Source organism: Lygodium microphyllum, chromosome 4 (genome assembly GCF_053477565.2).
Source record: "Lygodium microphyllum isolate KBCC chromosome 4, Lygodium_microphyllum_v1.1.10, whole genome shotgun sequence".
NCBI classification, from domain to species: domain Eukaryota; kingdom Viridiplantae; phylum Streptophyta; class Polypodiopsida; order Schizaeales; family Lygodiaceae; genus Lygodium; species Lygodium microphyllum.
In genome coordinates, this window is record NC_141138.1 from 103983372 (window position 1) to 104002671 (window position 19300).

Below are 19300 nucleotides of genomic sequence, written 5' to 3' on the forward strand. Positions count from 1 at the left end.
ACACACACACACACACACGTTTAACTATCATGTTGAATAGGCATATACATCTATCTAACTAGTATGATTGAACTAACAAAGATACATCATGAGTTTTGTGGAATGTGTGATCTTTTAAAATGGAAATAGAGGATCAATTGGCCCTTATAAAAGTATGGCTTATTGACTTCTTGAGATTGTTGGGGTTTCACATAACATTACATTGCATGCGAAGTGCATCGATTGCCCTTTTTAATGTGTTCTAGTGGATGAGTGGCGATATGCGCCCTCATGAGCTTCACAAGCCTGAAAACTGTGCAAGGCCTTGTGAAACTTTGGGAGAGGGCCCTTGGGAGCCAATAGAGTCCAAAAGGTATCCCAGCCCCATTCCCAGCCACAGTTTGATATGAGGCATGAAAGGTATGATCCAGGGCAGGAAGGCTACAGAAGTTTCTGATATTTAGAAGGGCTTCGACGTGGCTACAACTGAACAATGCAAACACGCCACCGGTGACGATCCATCTGGGTTCGTTGAGCATTCTACCGACCTTGCCCTTCCTGTCCTTGTCCCCACGAACAAGCCCCAGCATCATCCGCAACAGCCATGGCTGCCTTGGCTTCGCTCTCCTCCGCCTTGCCCACTTCCAGATGCCCTCCTCCGTCCTGCACCTCCCATTCCGCCCTTCCATCGTCTGCACCGTTCCCCGTTTCCAGCAGCGGCAGCGGCGGCGGCGGCAGCAGCGCTGCGTCCGTCCGCTTCTCGCTGTACGGCATCAACCACCACCACAGCACCAGGCCTCTCAGACTGCAGCGTGCCTCGGCCGTCACCAGCGACGATGAGTGGGGTGAAGAGCCCGCAGGACGGCCTGAGCCCTTGGACGACAGTGTGAAAACGGACCCCTCTGTGGCCACCACCACTGCCACAGCTGAGGATGCAGACAGCGATGTTGCAGAACTGAAGAAGGCATTGGTGGATAGCCTCATTGATACAGATCGTGGTCTCAAGGCAAGCAGCGAGGTTAGGGCCGACATTGTCGAGCTAATCACACAGTTGGAGGCCAAAAATCCTACCCCGGCACCAATGGAAGCTCTTCCTCTGCTCAATGGCAAATGGGTTCTTGCGTGAGTCTTCTTGACCCAGCCATTTTTGTTACTCGCCCTGATCTCTGTCACGTTGTCTATTGACCTGTTATTTTGTTGCAGCTACACCTCATTTTCAGAGCTTTTCCCCCTATTAGCAGCTGGCACATTACCTCTAGTGAAAGTTGGAGAGATTTCACAATACATAGATTCAAATGCTCTTACGGTGGAGAATTCAGTGACTTTCACTGGCCCCCTTGCGACTACCTCCTTCAGCACAAGTGCCTCTTTTGAAGTTAGGAGCCCAAAGAGAGTTCAGGTGAGTGGTAGAATGATATAGTTCTTTCAAACACATCATGCTTAGGCCAGGTTTTGTAAGCTTGAACTTGATTGTTCCAGGAAAGTAAGCTTGACTGCTTGTTGGTTTTTGTTGGCATCAAATGCATGGAAGGAACTGTTGACTTGAAATCTTACTGGATGGTGGCTGATAGGATCAGACTGTCTTTCTAGCTCAATGTTGTAGCTATTTGAGAACATCTATGAACAGTTTTAAGTAGTAGTTTTAATAAATAGGTAGATGTCCCACATAGCATTTGGATAATGATAGAACTCGAATGCAAATCACCCAGAAACATGACCATTGAGTGGGATAAGCTGCCTCTTGAAAAAAGTCTTGCTGAAGGAGGATTGATGGGCAGTATCTGAAGGAAGTATTGCCAACCTGCCAAGATCACCGAGCATTTGATCTTCTGATGGGAAAATTATGGGCCTTGTTGTTGCTCGAGATAAGCCCAAAGCACTTGTCACTTGTGCTTGCAAGTGAAGTGTGTGCTAAAGGTTGTGAATGTGTCCCATTTAGTGTCTTGCTGTGTATGGATAACTTAGAAGGAACCTTTTGTGTGGGATTGTGCTAGAGTTTTAAAAGTGGATGCAGTGATGGAAGTGTGGAAAATTGTTGCGATAGATCGTTGAACACAGACGACAAAGGAAAGAGAAAGAGAAACACGTCGAGGGAAAAGAACATTGCACAAAAGACTCAAAAGCAAAGAGATACTTGGGAAATGTAATCCATATATCAAGATATGAGACAATACAGAACCAATGTGAGTCAACGACTTTGAAGGCATTGACACTTGTTCCTCTCCCTCCCCTAGAACCTATTAGATGATGAATGATAGATGATGCATGATGATAATTGTGGTGGAGGAGTGCTTGAATAAATAGGCAAAAATAATGCCATGAATGATGTTAGGTCGGCTAGCATTTAATGCTGGCCAGCCAGCAATAAATGCTAAAATATTCACAATAAAATGCTAGATAAAATGCCTAAATAAGCTAGGAAATATCTTGGTGCTCTAGCCCACTCACATGCACAGACTCAACCATGAATTGACATATTTGCAAACACTCTCTACGATCATGGGTGATTTGACACAATATAATATGCAATGATAATGTGCCATCATAGTACATACAACAAGGATCATGAGAGTAGAACCATGGATACCGAACTAGTGGGTGTACAGGGCACCACCAAGGTGCCTTGGAGAGAACCAAATGTTGACGCCGATGGTATTTATTCTTGAAAATAGGGAAGAATCAAGGTAGCTCTCAATATTTGTCTTGAGTGTCTCGCTGTAGTATATAAGACCATCTTGCCAAAAATGCCTTTGAACATATTTGATATTGGATTTCTCGCCTTTGGTCAGACTGCTAAAGTGTTCCCTCATGTGAGCTTAGACTAGGAGCCAAGTCCACTCTCTGTCAAAGGACCAACTAATCATGAACCTAGATGTCAATCCTAGCTCTAGGATTTGAACTTACTAGACTTCGGTTGATGTGTCAAAGGGAAACCCCTCTTGGGAACCTGTATATCTATATAGATCAGGCTCTACGACCCCATCTCGCGAACTTCTCACACTCTCTCTCTAGCAATGGAGAGTTGCGAGGGATGACCGCATCTGTACTACCAACTTGGAGGGGAGGCCCTTGCAGCCATTACATGTTCCGTGAAGGTGGAGCCCAAACCTAGACTTGGAGATGAGGAAGATTTGTCAAGAGAGTTGTCACTCTTCGTCACTATCCGCTATTGCTTTTGCCATAAAGCTGGTAATGTCTTGCAATCCTTTTGGACGTGTCCCTTCTTGCCACAATGATAGCAAGAGACTTCTTCTTCCATCTTAGTTCAATTCTCTCTGAGCTTGGAACATCATTAGGAGGAGAAGCAATTGGAGCCATGAGGATTGAGATATAGAGAAGATGAAGAATGACAAGATATGTATACCAAAAATATAGAATCACAAGGATTGCATGAGCTCTTTATAGTCTTGAAACAGCCCCAAAAAACAGGAAACGTAAATGGCAATTTGTAAAACGCTAAGGAAACAAACTGAAAATGATCAAAAGAGGGTTGTACAGTCTGCAAACCAGTCACACAGCAATTAGAATAGGTCCAAATAGTAGATGAAATGTCAAAACTCATACTTGAAACAGTGTAAAACAACAGCAGGAACAATGATCCTGCAATGGGATACCATGTCAGAAGTGGATGTGGTGATGGAAGCATGGAAAACTGTTGTAATAGACTGTTGAGCTTGAAAGACAAAGGAAAAAGAAAGAGAAGCATTGCAATAGAAAAGTGCACAAAGAACTCAGAAGAGATACTTGGGAAATGGAATCCATATTCCAAGATATGAGATAGTGTAGAACCAATGTGAGTCACTGGCTGTGAAGGCACTGGCACTTGCTTCTCTCCCCCCACCAAAACCTGTTAGATGATGAATGCTAGATAATGCACGATAATAACTATGGTGGAGGAGTGCCTGAATAAATAGGCAAAAATATTGCCATAAGTGATGTTAGATTGGCCAGCATTTAATATTGGTTGGTCAGCAATAAATACCAAAATAGCCATCATGAAATGTCTAAATAGTCTTGGAAACAACATGTGCCCTGGCCCATTGACAAGCTCAGACTTAGCCATGAATTGACATATCTTCTAATAGAGAATTGGAAGATTCAAGCTAAACATGTATTGAAAAGCTTTAAAAATCAAAATATTGGATTTGGGAGTTGAAGATAAAGAAACATCTGTTAATGGTTGGGTAGATGTGATGGCAGGCAGCCAAGCCTTGCGTAGGCCAAATGTATAATGAGTAGTACTAAACGTAAAAATAAAAGGGGTAGGACCAATTTCAGCATGTGTAGCCTAAAATTATGAATTGTGGCCATAGTATAAACAAAAGTGGACTCTTGTAGTTTTTGAGGAGTGGCCCAAATACAAAGTAGACTGTTATGGGCCATGCTTTAGAATTTGGCTCCATTTACAAGAGGGCAGCCTAAAGTTATGAATGTGGGGGACGAACCAAAGTGGACACCTCTAGTGTTTGAGGAGTGGCTGAAATTGAAGGTAAATGGACTCTTCTTATGTTTTATACCTTCCAAAACAAGAAACTCCTTGTAACTTCCAAAATAAGAAATTCCTTGTGTGGAATATGGAGTAAAAACTCATGATGTGTGGAGAGAGTACTAACTTGATGTAGTTGCCATGTGGACAATCATAGGGGGAAAAAAAGGCAATCATGTAGTGCCCATCAAGATGCGGGTCATTAGAGGAGCTGATTGTTGGTGATAGAGGTTTTTACCAAGATGATAGATATGATTGTTTGATTTTGATTTTCTAATTAGATTCCCTCATTTGATGGTGAGATCTTTTAGGATGCAAGCAAAGTGAACTCTTTGTTGGAAAGGTCAATGACCTTTGTTGTAGATACACACTTGCAATTGAACATATAATTCCACGAGCCCTATCTATGTTGACCAAGGTTTTGTTTGAACCATGGTAAATTTCACTTCCACCATATGCTTGTTAGGGAGTAGATTGAAGCATACTTGCTATCCACTAGCCATTTGACTTATGTGAGTAGCTTCAATTAACATGAAGCTTTTCTCTTCTTCTTTGGTGTTAGCTCTGTTTGAACCACAACTAGTCTATTTCACCTCTTGATTACTATATTTGTTTTGCTTTGGAAATGCAATAAATTGAAATTAAACATATTGTATGTGTGACATTAGTAAAGCGATTTTTTTTAAAAAATAATTTGGTAGGACAAATGCTCAAAAGTCTCCTATGCAAGGACATGTTGTGGGTGTTGCCTCTCATCCCTTTTGCTTTTTACCATTTTCTTGATTGTGCAACCATCCTACCCATTGTTGTCATTGGCTACCCTTCAGTTGTCATTTCGGCCATGGTCATTGCCTTGTTGTCTATTACCTTTCTCTAAAGATTGCATCATAGATGACTTACCTTGTTGTTGGTGACAATGGTATGTAGCAAGTGACATCTCCATCTGTTGGGTGACACATATTGTTGCTATTGTGGCATTGTTTCTTGGCTTGTTTTGTTTTAGTGACAATGTTGCTACACCCTGCTCTTTATAAAAAAACCCTAGGATAGCTCCATGATGTTGTCCATTCTCGGTAGCTAATGTTAGACTCACTATGGTTGGTTGTGTGTGTAGTCACTCTCATGCGACATTGATGGCCTATTGTCTTTGACATTCCTTTTGAATGCTTTCAGCTCAGGAATCATCATATTCGTCCTATTCATCCTTGGCATTGAATGATAATGATTGCTGTGTTTGGGATCCATCTTGTGTATGACACACTCTTGGAGTTGTTCCCGAAGTCTCCAATAGACCTCCCCGCTCATCTTTGCTCTAGTCCTCTAGACACATGCTTGAGACTCCATTGTATCATGCCATAGCACTTCCCTCTTTTGCCTTGGCACTTCCTTACACTTACTATGGATCTTTCAATTGTTTAGGATTGTCTGTCTCACAGACACACACATGCGCACGTGCTCACACACGCGCGCGCGCACACACACACACACACACACACACAACCACCATATATAAAGCAAACTATTTAGGGGAAATGTCCATCAATATTATAAGACTCTTTAAGATTGGTTCTTTTCAATTGTGTAAGATTGTTTCTTTGTTGCATTGTTTGTCAATGAAATAAAGGCAACCATGAAAGCCAATGGATATTGACTTAAGCATATTGAAGAGCTTCAAGTTTACTGATCTTGTCACTTAGTTGGACAAAGAACATGTTATTGATTATCTAGAGAAAGGAATTAGTTAAATTATTGGTAGTCCACGTTATAGGCAAACAACACTTTAGAAGGCATGTGATACCTTGGTTGTGAGGCATTGTGGTAAAGTTTCTATTCTTGAGAAGCCACCATGAGATTACTTCTGGCCTTTAGATGAAGTAAGATGACCACTAGTATGTGATAGGATGCTAGATATGTTGAGCTTCAAAATGGTAGCTAGCTAGCTACAACCGCTACAAATTCTAGCCTTGCTTCAAGGCGAGATCTTGATGGATTTGAGATTGGCCTTTCAAAGAAAGATTTCAAAATGATGCCATCTTAGTAATGGTGGATTGCTTTGGTATGCTGGTGAGGTTTAATTCTATGCAAGTCCCATGTGGATGTGGTGGAGGTTGCGCACATATTTGTGAATGAGAGTTGCAGGGAGCATTGCCCTCATTTTAGTGGGGGTAGATGTTGATGTGGCACTAGGACCGATGTGGCAGTTTGCATTAGGCAACATCGCGATTGGGTACCACATGACATACAATTACATGGCAGCCATTGCATGTCTAGTTGGCAAGCATGATAGGTAGATTGTTGCTAGTACCTTGCATTCCTTGTGAAGATGCCCCTTCTTACCACAGTGATAACACTATGCCGTCTTTTGCTTGTCACACCTCTTGGAAGCTTTCGTACCACCATATCAAGATGACGGTAGTCTCCCTTATAAATCAAGGTTTGTACACAATTAGCATAGAGGACATATGCTCAAGGAAAATAGGTGTTGCCGATGCTTGGGTTTGTAAGGCATTGACAACACCATCGAACTTGGAAGGAAGCATGCAGAGTGCAGTCCCCACAATATGTGCATCTAGAAGCGCGGATTGCATGTGATGAACTTGGTTCTATATCTGTGCTACTTGAATGTATGACAAAGATGGTCTTGTATTTTTGTCATCCAAACAAGGAACGGTTGAACCATATCAGTCAGCTCATGCTGAATAGCTTGCAATTGGCCATAGAGGGTCACAACTCGCATTGTCAACATGGCTTCATACATAAGTTGCAACTTCTTCTACACTTTTGAATCCAACCTATAGAAAGTAATCGTTGAAATAACATCTTTGGAGATGCATTGGGAAAGAGCCAAGCAGGCATAAGCATCATTTGTCTCCCAAGTATTACTTCCTCATAGTCTTCTCGATTTGATTTTTTTGAAATAGGGGATGGCATCCGAGGACACAAGATGGTTGTTGATATAATAGACCATAGGCGTGTTTGCACAAATCAAGCTTTCATCAATACTTTAGGTGAGATAGTTAGATCCCTTAGCCTTATTGCTATAGAGCGACGTGGAGATGCCATTTGAGAGAAGATGTAGAGAAGTAAAGAAATAAGTTGCAACTTCTCCTACACTTTTGAATCCAATCTACAGAAGGTAATCATTGAAATAACATCTTTGGAGATCCCTTAGCCTTATTGCCAATAGAGCGACATGGGGATGCCATTTGAGAGAAGATGTAGAGAAGTAAAGAAATAAGTTGCAACCTCTCCTACACTTTTGAATCCAATCTATAGAAGGTAATCATTGAAATAACATTTTTGGAGATGCATCGAAGAAGAGCCTAGCAGGCATAAGCATCATTTGTCTCCCAAGCAAGTATGGCTTCCTCATATTTTTCTCGATTTGATTTTTTCGCTTTCATCAACGCTTTAGGTGAGATAGTCAGATCCCTTAGGCTTATTGCCAGTAGAGCAACATGGAGATGCCATTTGAGAGAAATTGTGGAGAAGTAAAGAATGAGGTGTTAGGAAATGGCTGGGCAACCAAAGAGACAGTAGGGTTTGCAGGGAGAAACACAGTGTGTGTATGGCAAACACTTAGGGGGGAAAAGAAGAGAAACTAGATGAATGAATGAAATAATGAAGTGAATGTGATACAAGGGTGCCATAGCACGAAGGATGCCCTGGAGTAGAGGGAGATTGTCGAAGGAGCCTTTGATTCTGTAAATGCAGGCTTGAAGACTAGTGCAAGTTGCTAGAGAGTGATGTTGGAGGTGGAGTTAGAAGCTGAAAACACAAATGTAGCAGCCTTTGATGCTGATGTTTGGTGGAGGAGGAGGTCTCTAGCAGCAAAGTAGATCTTAGATGCAACAAATGCAAATGGGTGAAGGCTCTTAATTGCCAAACACAGGGTGCAAGGTTGGTAATTTGTCGCTAGGTGATGAAGGAGCTGACTAGACAGCCAAACACAAATTGATGAGGCCTCCTAGAGGAGCTGCTGTCGCTAGATGTTAGAAGCAAATGCTAGGAGAAGTGTTGTTACCCACTGTGGAGGGATGGCGCCAACTGGGGAGGAAGCCACTACTACCATAAAGGTAGATCTGGGAAGGAGATGATTGACGCTTGGCAGTATAATAGATGGAGATGGTGGAAGGAGAGGAGAGAGGTCTCATGAAAAGAAGTGAGTGTGGTGAGAGATGCTGAAAATGGGGAATGTGTGTGTGTGTGTAGGCATGATTTGCCTCAAGTCTCGCCCACTAAAGTCTCTTGAGCAGGGCTCCGACTCTTCCGAAGGCCCTAGAAAGTCTTTTTTGGGGGCAGAAATTGAAACCAAAAATGGGAGTGAAGAAGGGAAGTTGTATAGAATGATGTGGTTTCTCAACGCTCCCTCTTAGACCCAAAAAGGAGTACAAACGAGGAGAGAGGGAGAAGAAGATCCACCTTGCAATTTGAGAATGCCACCTAAAAGGAGACTTCGAAGATAGCTAGGAGACTAGATGAGTAGTAGAACCTGAAACACAACCTCGAGTGAGAAGCCACTAGCTTTGTTACACCATGTTGGAAGGAATACAAAGGCCTAGTTACAAAGTTGCGGCTGAAAATCCAAGGGCCTTGATTGAAGATATATCCTCTAAAGATTGGGTAGGAGTAGAGGAAAGGATTGCCTAAAAGAAAGCCACTTCTTGAAAGTAAAGGATGGTGGGTGAGGAACTTCGAGAATAGTAGGATCCCTGTCTGAAATTGGAGGTGTAGGAGCCCCCTCTGAAGCAGAAGAAAAAGGAGATGCCCCCTCTAAGGGCAAAGGAAAAAGATCCCCCTCTAGAGCCCCCTTTGAGAGAGAGAGGGACCCCAACTCATGGATTATGCACTCCAAGGTGTCTGATGACAAAGGAAGAACCATCGGTCGTGCCGAAGAAGGTATTTGGGGCTTGGTAGAAGCAAAAGCTGAAGAGTACCTAGAGGTGTCTTCTTGAACCTAAGGAAAAGAGAGGGGGGTAGGAGGAGGCTTAGAGTGAGCTAAGGGTGGGGAACAATTGGGGGCTTTCAATGGATGGATAGTGGAGGAGAGTTGGGTTGTGGAAGCCATTGGACTTGAAAATAGGTAGGGGAAACCGGTGCACAATGAAGTGGTCTCCAAGAGGACTTATTGCCTTGTGAGGTTTGAAAGCCTTCGGCTGCTCGTGAGGACTTAGCCCACAAAGCTGAGGTAGCACAAGGAGTGCCTAGTGGAAGATGCATACACTCCGGTGGGGTAGGGAGCAAAGGTTGATGTTGACAAGTGTCGACGGTTCTTGTTGCAGTAGGAGCACCAAGGAGATGGGCAATCTGGCAAGGGAGATGCCATGATACTGTAGTGCCAACTTGTAAAAGGGAGGTGGGAGGGAGAAGGATATTTCCTAGTGACGCAACAGAAACGGTAAGGAAATCAAATGTGGATGTGGAACTTGCAACTTGTCTTTGCCTTCACTGATGCAGAGGATCTTCACTGCTCAATGAGCGCCTATGGCTCTAATACCATGTCAAGAAATGATTGAGCAACCATAGAGAGAGACTAGGGTTGGTAGGGAGAAACATAGCATGTGTACGACAAACACCCGAGAGGAGACAAGAAAAGAAACTTAGATGAATGAATGAAATAATGAAGTGAATTTGATACAAGGGTGTCGTAGCACGAAGGATGCCCTTGAGGAGTGGGAGACTGCCAATGGAGCCTTTGAGTTTGCAAACATAGGCCTGAAGATTGATGCTAGCTGTTGGAGAGTGACGTTGGAGGTGGAGGAGGAGTTAGAAGCTAAAAACCCAAATGTAGCAGCCTCTAATGTTGATGTGTGGTGGAGGAGGTCACCAGTAGTGAAGGAAATCCCAGATGCAGCAAACGCAAATGGGTGAAGCCTCTTGACTACCAAACACAGGGTGCGGGGGCTGGTAGTGTGTTGCCAGGTGATGGAGGAGCTGGCCAAAGAGCCAAACACAAACTGATAAAGCTACCTAGAGGAGGAGGAGGAGCTGTCACCAGTTGTCAGAAGCCAATGTTAGGAGAAGTGCTGTCACCCACTGTGGAGGGATGTTGCCAACTGAGGAAGCCACTACTACCATAAACACAGATCTGGGAAGGAGACGATTGACATGTGGCAGCACAGCAGATGGAGATGGTGGAAGGAGAGGTCTCATGCAAAGGAGTGTGTGGTGAGAGATGCTGAAAATGGGGGATGTACCGTGTGTGTATATATATATATATATATAGGCACAACCTGTCTCGAGTCTTGCCCACTGAAGTCTCTTGAGCCATGCTCCTACTCTCTCGGAATGCCCTAGAAAGCCTTTTTTGGACTGGAAGCTGACACCAAAAATGGGAATGAAGAAAGGAAACTGTACGGAATGATGTGGTACTTGCCCTATTTCCTCCCTCCACAGCCAGTTATTCCATTGTCTCAATCATCCTCTCTTTGCTTGCATCATCGTCATCTTCCTGCCTCAGTCCGGTGCTTGCACCGAAGCATCATTGCAGTGTGCAGGGTCTGATTGTGAGCAGTCTTTTATCAGTTTCAGATCAGTGTGCATTCTTATCTTCATCTTCTGTCTGCTTTTCTCTCCATGTTGTGTTCCTACTTCCATTGCGTACTCTCACACATAGCCCCTGAGCTGGGCCAACCATAACTTTTGGCAGGCAGACTATGTTGTTGGCTCTGGTATGTGTTTTGTGTACTTGTGTGGCTTGTGTCATGTTATGCTCACAGGTTGGATCTGTGTGGGCATTTCAATTCACTTGAATATCCAGCACTCTAGCTTCACGGGCTTTTGATACCTAAGTTCACTAACCATTCAGTTGGTGCTAGAAAATTGCTAGTTGCTGCAACCTCAGATGAGCTGCCTGCAATTTGGCCTTTGTTTGTATTATCAGAGGCAACTTCTGAGACCTCACTGGGTATGTGCATGTTTTCTTCCAGTTTGTATGTCTCTTTCCACCTGTAGGGAATCGAGTTGGGAGGGATAATAGTGATGAAGTCTAAGGGCGAGTGTTAAGGATGATTTGGACCAAGCAACTGATCAGTAGCGTAGAGCATTGCTCTAACTTCAAACCCTTAAACTAACTACTATCAATCAGATCTGCCAAAAACGAAGTACAATAGTGTGGATCATTTGAAAATATTGGTTACATAATACAGAAGTTGTAGATACTTAAGAGTCAGAGCAGTTTGTGAACTTTGCAATTTCATGCTTATGCAGTTCAATGGATATGCATTCTATAACTCATTCTGTTTTGCTGTTGGATTGTAGATCAAGTTTGAGGAAGGAGTTATTGGGACACCGCAGCTGACAGATTCAGTTGAAATTCCGGAGAACATGGAGTTCTTGGGTCAAAAAATTGATCTTACACCTGTCCAGGGACTTCTGCGGTCACTGCAGGACACAGCTTCTCAAGTAGCTCGTCGAATCTCTGGTCAACCTCCCATTAAGTTTCCCATCCGCACAGACAAGGCCCAGTCCTGGCTTCTCACCACCTACCTTGATCAGGACCTTAGAATCTCCCGTGGAGATGGGGGAAGTATCTTTGTGCTTATCAAGGAGGGAAGTCCCCTGTTAAACGAGGACTGATTGAAGCTGAAGTTGTGCAGATTGCTACTGCTTATTTGGTTATCTTCCATTCTGTACTATAAAGTGATTTAGTTTATCCATCCTTGCTATCACAGATATATTATGTAGCTATTTGAAATTATTTTTGAAAGGATTTGTTTGTGGGTAGCAAGGCAAGTGGTTATATCATGACTGTTTTTGCATGTGCTCCTCTTACTCTGCTGCATGTGCTTTGTTTCTTATATTTGGCCTTGTGAATATTCAAGTGTATGTTCTCACTCAAAAACCATTTAAGTAGCCATAATATTCTGATGCCGAATATTGCTATTGTCATGTAAAAGTTCTGGGAAACAGAGCAAGACTTCTGCACTCTTATGTATCCCCATTTTCATACTTCTAGCATCTAATGCCCAAGTCAGGTCATGGCCACCATGTAGCCCTTATATTCAACCAGAGTTATTAAGATCAACAAAGGTTTTATCTTCAAATGCTTACGTGGCACTGTTCCTCTGGTTAAGTGGTAGATGTTAATATTCTTTCAGATATGCCCTTTAATGCATTTTTAAGTTTTAAAAAAACAAAAGAAATCAACCTTGTTTCATGTTAGTAACCACTTCGGAGGATGGTTATCAAATGTTCCTGTATGTAGTGTGATGAACACCTCTTCATCAAGATGATGGTAGTCCAATACAGAAGGATATACTTGACAGCAATCTCTTCAAGAAAGAAAGTCTTCTTGCTGGACAAATTACTGGTGATCATGAGGAAGATATGGAGAAGGGAGGGGAAAAAAATCATTGCAAATATTTTAGAAAATATTAATTAGCAAAAGGGATGTTGTTGTGGAAAACTTGAGATCTTAAACAACAAATGCCAATGGCTGATAGCAGGGGAAAACAAACGCAGAGAAATGATGCATGAGAAACAGTTATTATTTGTTATTTTGATAGCCCTCATATCTATAAGGAAATCATTTCCAAGCCTGTGACAGGACAAGATACATAAAGCTCTTAATTGTAAAAATTCTTTGTTCCATTTATATATACAACACCACACTTATCCACTTGGCATATTTATCCTTAATACTTTTATTGCATTGAATGAAAGGTAATAAACTTGAGGCTTTCAATTCAGAGTTTTGTGCACGTGCCCATGCATGTGTACAGAGTTACACTCTGCTCCCTCGGGAGTGCCTTAATGGGCACATTCAAAGGTTGGCAACATTCACTGACTTAGATATTTATGTTGCAAGTGACAGCCTTGTCAGATGGGGTGTGGGTTTGTGGAAGGTTAGAATGTTGGGTACCCACAATTGAGCAGCTTCATATTGCAGTACACCTGAGATGAAAATCCATGATTACAGGAAATGTCAAAATGTGTTTCATTTTACATAAACCCATCACTATGGGATCCTAAAGTTACTTTTCTTGGACATGGAAAGCTTCATCATTGAGAGCATCATTCTTGATTATTTCTTGCCCAATTTTGAAAGTGTACTCTTAACATCTTGCATCACCAGGTTGGATCTACATTAGAATAGTCCATTTTCATGGCTTAGTTAGATGCGCAAGTGGCTTGAGCCTCTTGGTCAAGTTTTGAGAGTGAACTTTTCCATTGACAAATCAAAACTTATGGCTATTAATAGAGTGGCCCTGATCAAGGTCAAGTTTTAGGTGGTTTAGTGATAAATCTTCAAAGTATCACAAAATTCTATAGAAATCCTGATTGTCTAATTTAATCCCCTCAAAAGTAAGAGCCAAGATGTTGAGTTTTTTAAAGCATTACAAGTTAGGTTGATCAAGTTACCATAGTTATGAGTTTGCTCCAATTTGTTTGAAGATCTTGGTGTGTGGATATCATCCCAGTTATTTGATTTTTTCCTCCTCAAAATTGAAAAATGACAAGTAAATTTTTATAGCATTGCTAGTTGGGCTGCTCAATGCATCATAGTTTCCTATGAGTCTGCCCAAATTAATTGGAAGGTCTTGGTGTGTGGAGATTGTTGACATGGTAGTGATGGAGGTAGGTAGTAGGGAATTTTGTACAAATGCTATCTATATATCAATATAGTGAGCTAGTCTACATTATGAGAGTTGCAATTGGTTGACAAAGTAGTTCAATATAAGAAAAAAGTTTCATGTGCTTGAGAAAGGGAAACAAAGAATGGGAAATGAAGCCTAATCAAGTGAGAGAAGCGCTCAATAAGAAGTGACTTATGAAACTAATAAGCAAACATGTTAGATTAAAAACAAGAAACAAACTAACAACTTTATTGATGGAGTTAGCATGCCTTCATGGTCAGCTTTTAGATGGATATGGTGCTCCTATCTAGGAGACGTGTGAGTGATTGAACCCTAGATGCAAGTGTACCCAACACATTTTCATGGTCCTAGTTGCGGTGCCCATTTGACTTGAGAGCCAACCCCATGATTACCTATGCCAACAAGTTTACAAGTTGGAGAATATGATCTTGAAAGATTCACTATCTAAAGGCCACACATGCTTCTCTAAGGAAGAGGAAAAGTTGGCAATGAGTGGCTACGACTAATAGGAAAATTAAAGATGAAGTTACAACAGTGTAGAGGAGTTATGGAAGGAAATTGAAACAAAGGTCTATAAGCAAGGTATGAAAATAATTGTTCTTTTTCATAGTAATGAAGCTACATCATAAATAAAGTTTGCATCCATGCATATCTAAGAGGCCTACCCCACAAGTGGCATGAAAAAGAGGAATATGTAATAAGGACTATGTAACATGTTAAGAATCATACAAGCTAGAGGCCAAAATAAGACTATAATTGAAAAAGCAAGAGTTGGATTACATGGCATCATGGCATACCACCATGCAAGTGATGAATTTGAACTATTAAAATACTCAAAATAACTCCAGGGAATAAAGTGTGGAGCACATATATCTTACTCTAGCACAACACAAAAGGTCACTGGTTGAAATCACCAAGATGAAGGCAACTAGGAAATAGGGCAAATGCGTAGTTATTTACGGTGGCAAATCTTACATACAAGAGTTCAAAAAGCCTAATTATTAAGTTACTTTAAGGTCATGATGTATTTACTAACTTTCACAACTCAAGCATTTAGGTTTTCTTTTATTTGTGCTAGTGGCACCTCAAAGTGGATTGTAACAAAGAACTTGATGTGTGTTGCTTTCTCCTACGTGTATTTTGAGGCATCTTAGATGCACCCGTGTGTGTGCACACATATGGTACATTTATTAGGGCTCAACAAGGTTGGGGTTCATCACCACAGTTATAATCTCTTGCATCTTCTTTAGCACTTCCATCCTTGTTCCACCATTGCTAATATAACAACTCTAAAATTATCAATAGTTTCCCTTCTACAAAGCACTCACTATTGCAACAACTAATTCTACCAACTTCCATATGATCCAAGATAATAATAATGATCACCATTGGTTGTATAAGCACATGTACAACCACTACTGCTATGGCATTTAATCATATTAGTCCTTGGGCAAATCCCTCATTATAAGTGGTGTATAAGGGATATGTTTTTGTTAGAAGTATTGATGGGATCCTTCAAAAATCAACTATCCTTCACTAGTAAGGTGGATGCCAACACTCTTAACTAAGTTTTTTACCAACTTTGATAGTTCCTTTTCAAGCTCTAGTAGGCTCTCACTCTCACTTGCAAGGTATGCATCTTCTTGCTCCTTTCGTGTCCCTTTATCTTGGAAGTGTTTAGGTATTTTTACAAATTTGTATGAGTTGTTGGTATAGTATGTGTATGTGAAGAAAGTCAATGTAATGTATTTGATTATCTTTGGAATGCTCATTGAGTTTTGCATTATGCTAGGGAAAAAGACAAACCTAGGGAGGATCTTATTGTAAATTTGCATTGTTGTATTGTACTTAGAGTGTTGCTTTTTCTATTGTGATCCATACTCACCTAGTCAAAGAGAATTTGCAATGTTTTCTTTGGCTAGTTGGAGTGCAAGAGGAGCTTGGGGCTTCTAGATAAGGAAAACACTATGGTCCATATTAGCTTGATTATTTGGATGCGTGCGCACGCACGTGCACACACACACGCACACACGCACGCGCGCGCGTACACACACACACACACACACACACACACACACACACACACACACACACACACACACACACACACACACACACACACACACACACACACACACACACACACACACACACACACACACACACACACACACACACACACACACACACACACACACACACACACACACACACACACACACACACACACACACACACACACACACACACACACACACACACACACACACACACACACACACACACACACACACACACACACACACACACACACACACACACACACACATAAATAATGTCATGAGAGCTTTTTTGACCTTTCAAGAATGGACATTCTCTTGTAGAGATTGCAAATTCTAGTCACTCAATCCCTTATGACCTCATTCTTCTTTGGCTCTCATTCATGAACTTGAATATGAGAGTATCTATATAGCCAACTTCCAAGAGTCTCGAGATGAATGTTTTTTGTTACATGCATGCAAGTGTACATTTGTAGACACATGCATTTATTAATTGTTAGTAGAAGCATATGATGAATAAACATATGTGCACACATGTAAGGATGTATGAAAATATATTACTTACTTTTGGATATTAAGTTCCAATATTCATTTTGTGATTGTGAATGTGATTCGTTCTCATATAGATAAGTATCACTCTCATATAATTTACACCCAATAGTTTTACACTTCTCAATAATGTGTTAGCTAGTGTCCTAACCAACCAATGATAACCCTATAGCTTGAGGCTTATATATTTATTGATTTTAGTTTACGTAAGTATTTTGTATTTAGTGTTTAGTATGTGTGTCACAAAGAGAGAGAGAGAGAGAGAGAGAGAGAGAGAGAGAGAGAGAGAGAGAGAGAGAGAGAGAGAGAGAGAGAGAGAGAGAGAGAGAGAGAGAGAGAGAGAGAGAGAGAGAGAGAGAGAGAGAGAGAGAGAGAGAGAGAGAGAGAGAGAGAGAGAGAGAGAGAGAGATTCTTCATTGCATAAACATTGCTTGAAACCCTAGAATAGATACCTCAATGCATCAATTTATTTACTTGTAAGAACCAAAATAAAAGTCACGCCATCCTTGCATATGCTTCCAAATGTTGGAAGGCTCTAAATTGTAAGGTGGGATCAAGTTCTCTTACCAAGATATTACAACATGGAGAGAAAGTACGAGAAAAATGAAAGATGTGACAAAATAAGTTGAGGATAATATGAAGAATGAAAAAGGTAACATGCAAATACTAAAAGTGGGAGTTGGAAAATATCCCATGCCTCCACTCTTATAAAATATGCAAAGCTCTCTTTTGAGTACATTGTAAAATCTCGAGGGCATCCATGAAGGCGTACAAGCATTATTAATGGAAAATAGAGTAAGTGGAAGGGTGGAATTCCTAAAACTCAAATCCTAGGTATTTAAAGTTCAAATGGAGTAGAGAATATGCATTCTTGTATGTGCAATTCTCAAGCATCCATTCTCTCTTCTCTCCATACCTTGAGCTTGAAAGGAGTGTTTTTGAGTGCATAAGTCATGAGAGAGCTTCCCTCCCTCTTTCTTAAGATCTCTTTACTCCTCTTTCCGAGCATTACTCACTTCTGGAATATTGAGGTGTGAATCAAAGGAGTTGAATTGAGGGAGCACCATTAAAATGTGTAAAAATTGGACCAAAGCCTCTACTTTTCACCCTAGACTACAATGATGGAGGGGAGTGCTATAATGAGTCTTCTTCTCTTCTCAAGTTTTCTTCCATCTTGTATCCATGAAGATGAGAGAGTAGAAAGATAGAGAAGGATATAAGTATTCTGTGTGTGAGATACCTCTTGAAGGAATAGGTTGATCCTAAATTGAGCAATGTCTCTTGAAAGAATAGGTCTATCAAGTCCCATTTGTTGTGCTTGTGTTAGAGATTACAACATCTTGTTCCATTTCTAAGATTGAAGGAACAAGCTTATTCTTGGGAGCTAAAACCCTCATCATCTTGGTTGAATAGGGGACATCAGTATTTAGATTGCAGTGAGCATAGTGCACTCGAAATCCACTAGGTCTAGTCTAGGATTGGGAGATAGAATGATAGATTAGGAGGATATTAATCCAAAAAAAAGAATAAATTGGAAAACTTGATTAGTTTAGATTCATTTGAATGCATTTTTCTTTGTTTTTGTCAATAATATGTAGTGCTTGCATCATTCGATGTGTAGAAAATGAAGAATGGCTTGTTTTTTATGTTTTGATGCTAGAAATTTGCTATTTGCAATGAAGTTGAGGTGAAAAATATGGGAAAATCATGCAAAAAACTTGACCTCTTGATTTTGGTTCCAAAAAACTCCTACCCCTTGATTTCTTGGATTCATCACGGAGGTCATCCTACACTACATAGATTAGGGGCTCAAAAACCTTCATGGTCATGATCCTTAATTTCATTTGGAGTGAATCTTCATTATGAATCATAGCTTATTTTTCGTCCTATGATTGACCTTGTATTAATGCAAGTGCACTACATTTAGCAAAAAAATTTATATCTAGAATATGTTTGGAAACTTTGATCTATGTGTGGATATTAAAAGCAATGCTAATCATCACCTTGGGCTTAAAAATATGATTTTAATTCAAGCTAAAGAGTTTGGAAACATCTCTTGAAACAAAAGTAGATTGTCCCACCTGTACTTGGCAGCTTGGATTCATCTCAAGGGCCATTCTACAAGTGAGAAAAGCATTGGTGAGCTTGAAAACCCTTAAGACATGTAGTCAAATCTCTAGTTTAGTGTGAAAAATTGTCATCCCAAGGAAGGGATTTGCCTAGGTTTTGAGTGTTTTCATAGCCCCAAATGCTAGTGCAAGAAACACTTGTATACAGTTGGGTAGCATTGTGTGGACCAATTCTAGTATTGATTTTGACTATAAAACTTGAGTTGAAAATGGGCCACCTTGAGCTAATCATCTTGGGGTTTGCTACTTTGGAGGATCAAACTACTTTAAGGCCTTAAAAACTTTGAGTATCAACTTCTAAAAGCACATCAAAATCCTTGCGATCATGCTCCATTTTCTTAAGAACTTGGAATTCAGGCGAATAAAAAAAGGGAATTTCAATCGTAGTGCACCACTATGATGGACATGTAAGTACCTAGAAGAAGATTTAATTCATTTATCAAAAATCACCTTAAGGCATAAACATTAAGAGTTTCATATTGAGATAATCCATTTTGA

At 40.9% G+C, this 19300-nt stretch overlaps 1 protein-coding gene across 1 annotated transcript; it reads left to right on the plus strand.

Moving 5' to 3' along the window:
• The first annotated feature begins 327 nt into the window (after window positions 1-327).
• On the plus strand, window positions 328-12225 carry LOC148037418 (putative plastid-lipid-associated protein 2, chloroplastic). The gene is made up of 3 exons (XM_087676336.1): window positions 328-1101; window positions 1183-1378; window positions 11726-12225. The coding sequence occupies exons 1-3, from the start codon at window positions 584-586 to the stop codon at window positions 12041-12043; spliced, it is 1032 nt and encodes a 343-aa protein (XP_087532462.1). The 5' UTR covers window positions 328-583; the 3' UTR covers window positions 12044-12225.
• Window positions 12226-19300: the final 7075 nt, after the last annotated feature.

Bases quoted from the DNA above. Each gene is read 5' to 3' on its own strand.
- LOC148037418 (XM_087676336.1), top strand. From the start codon at position 584: ATGGCTGCCTTGGCTTCGCTCTCCTCCGCCTTGCCCACTTCCAGATGC. The intron at 1,102-1,182 runs GTGAGTCTTCTT...ATTTTGTTGCAG, and splicing joins AATGGCAAATGGGTTCTTGC to CTACACCTCATTTTCAGAGC. The intron at 1,379-11,725 runs GTGAGTGGTAGA...GTTGGATTGTAG, and splicing joins GGAGCCCAAAGAGAGTTCAG to ATCAAGTTTGAGGAAGGAGT.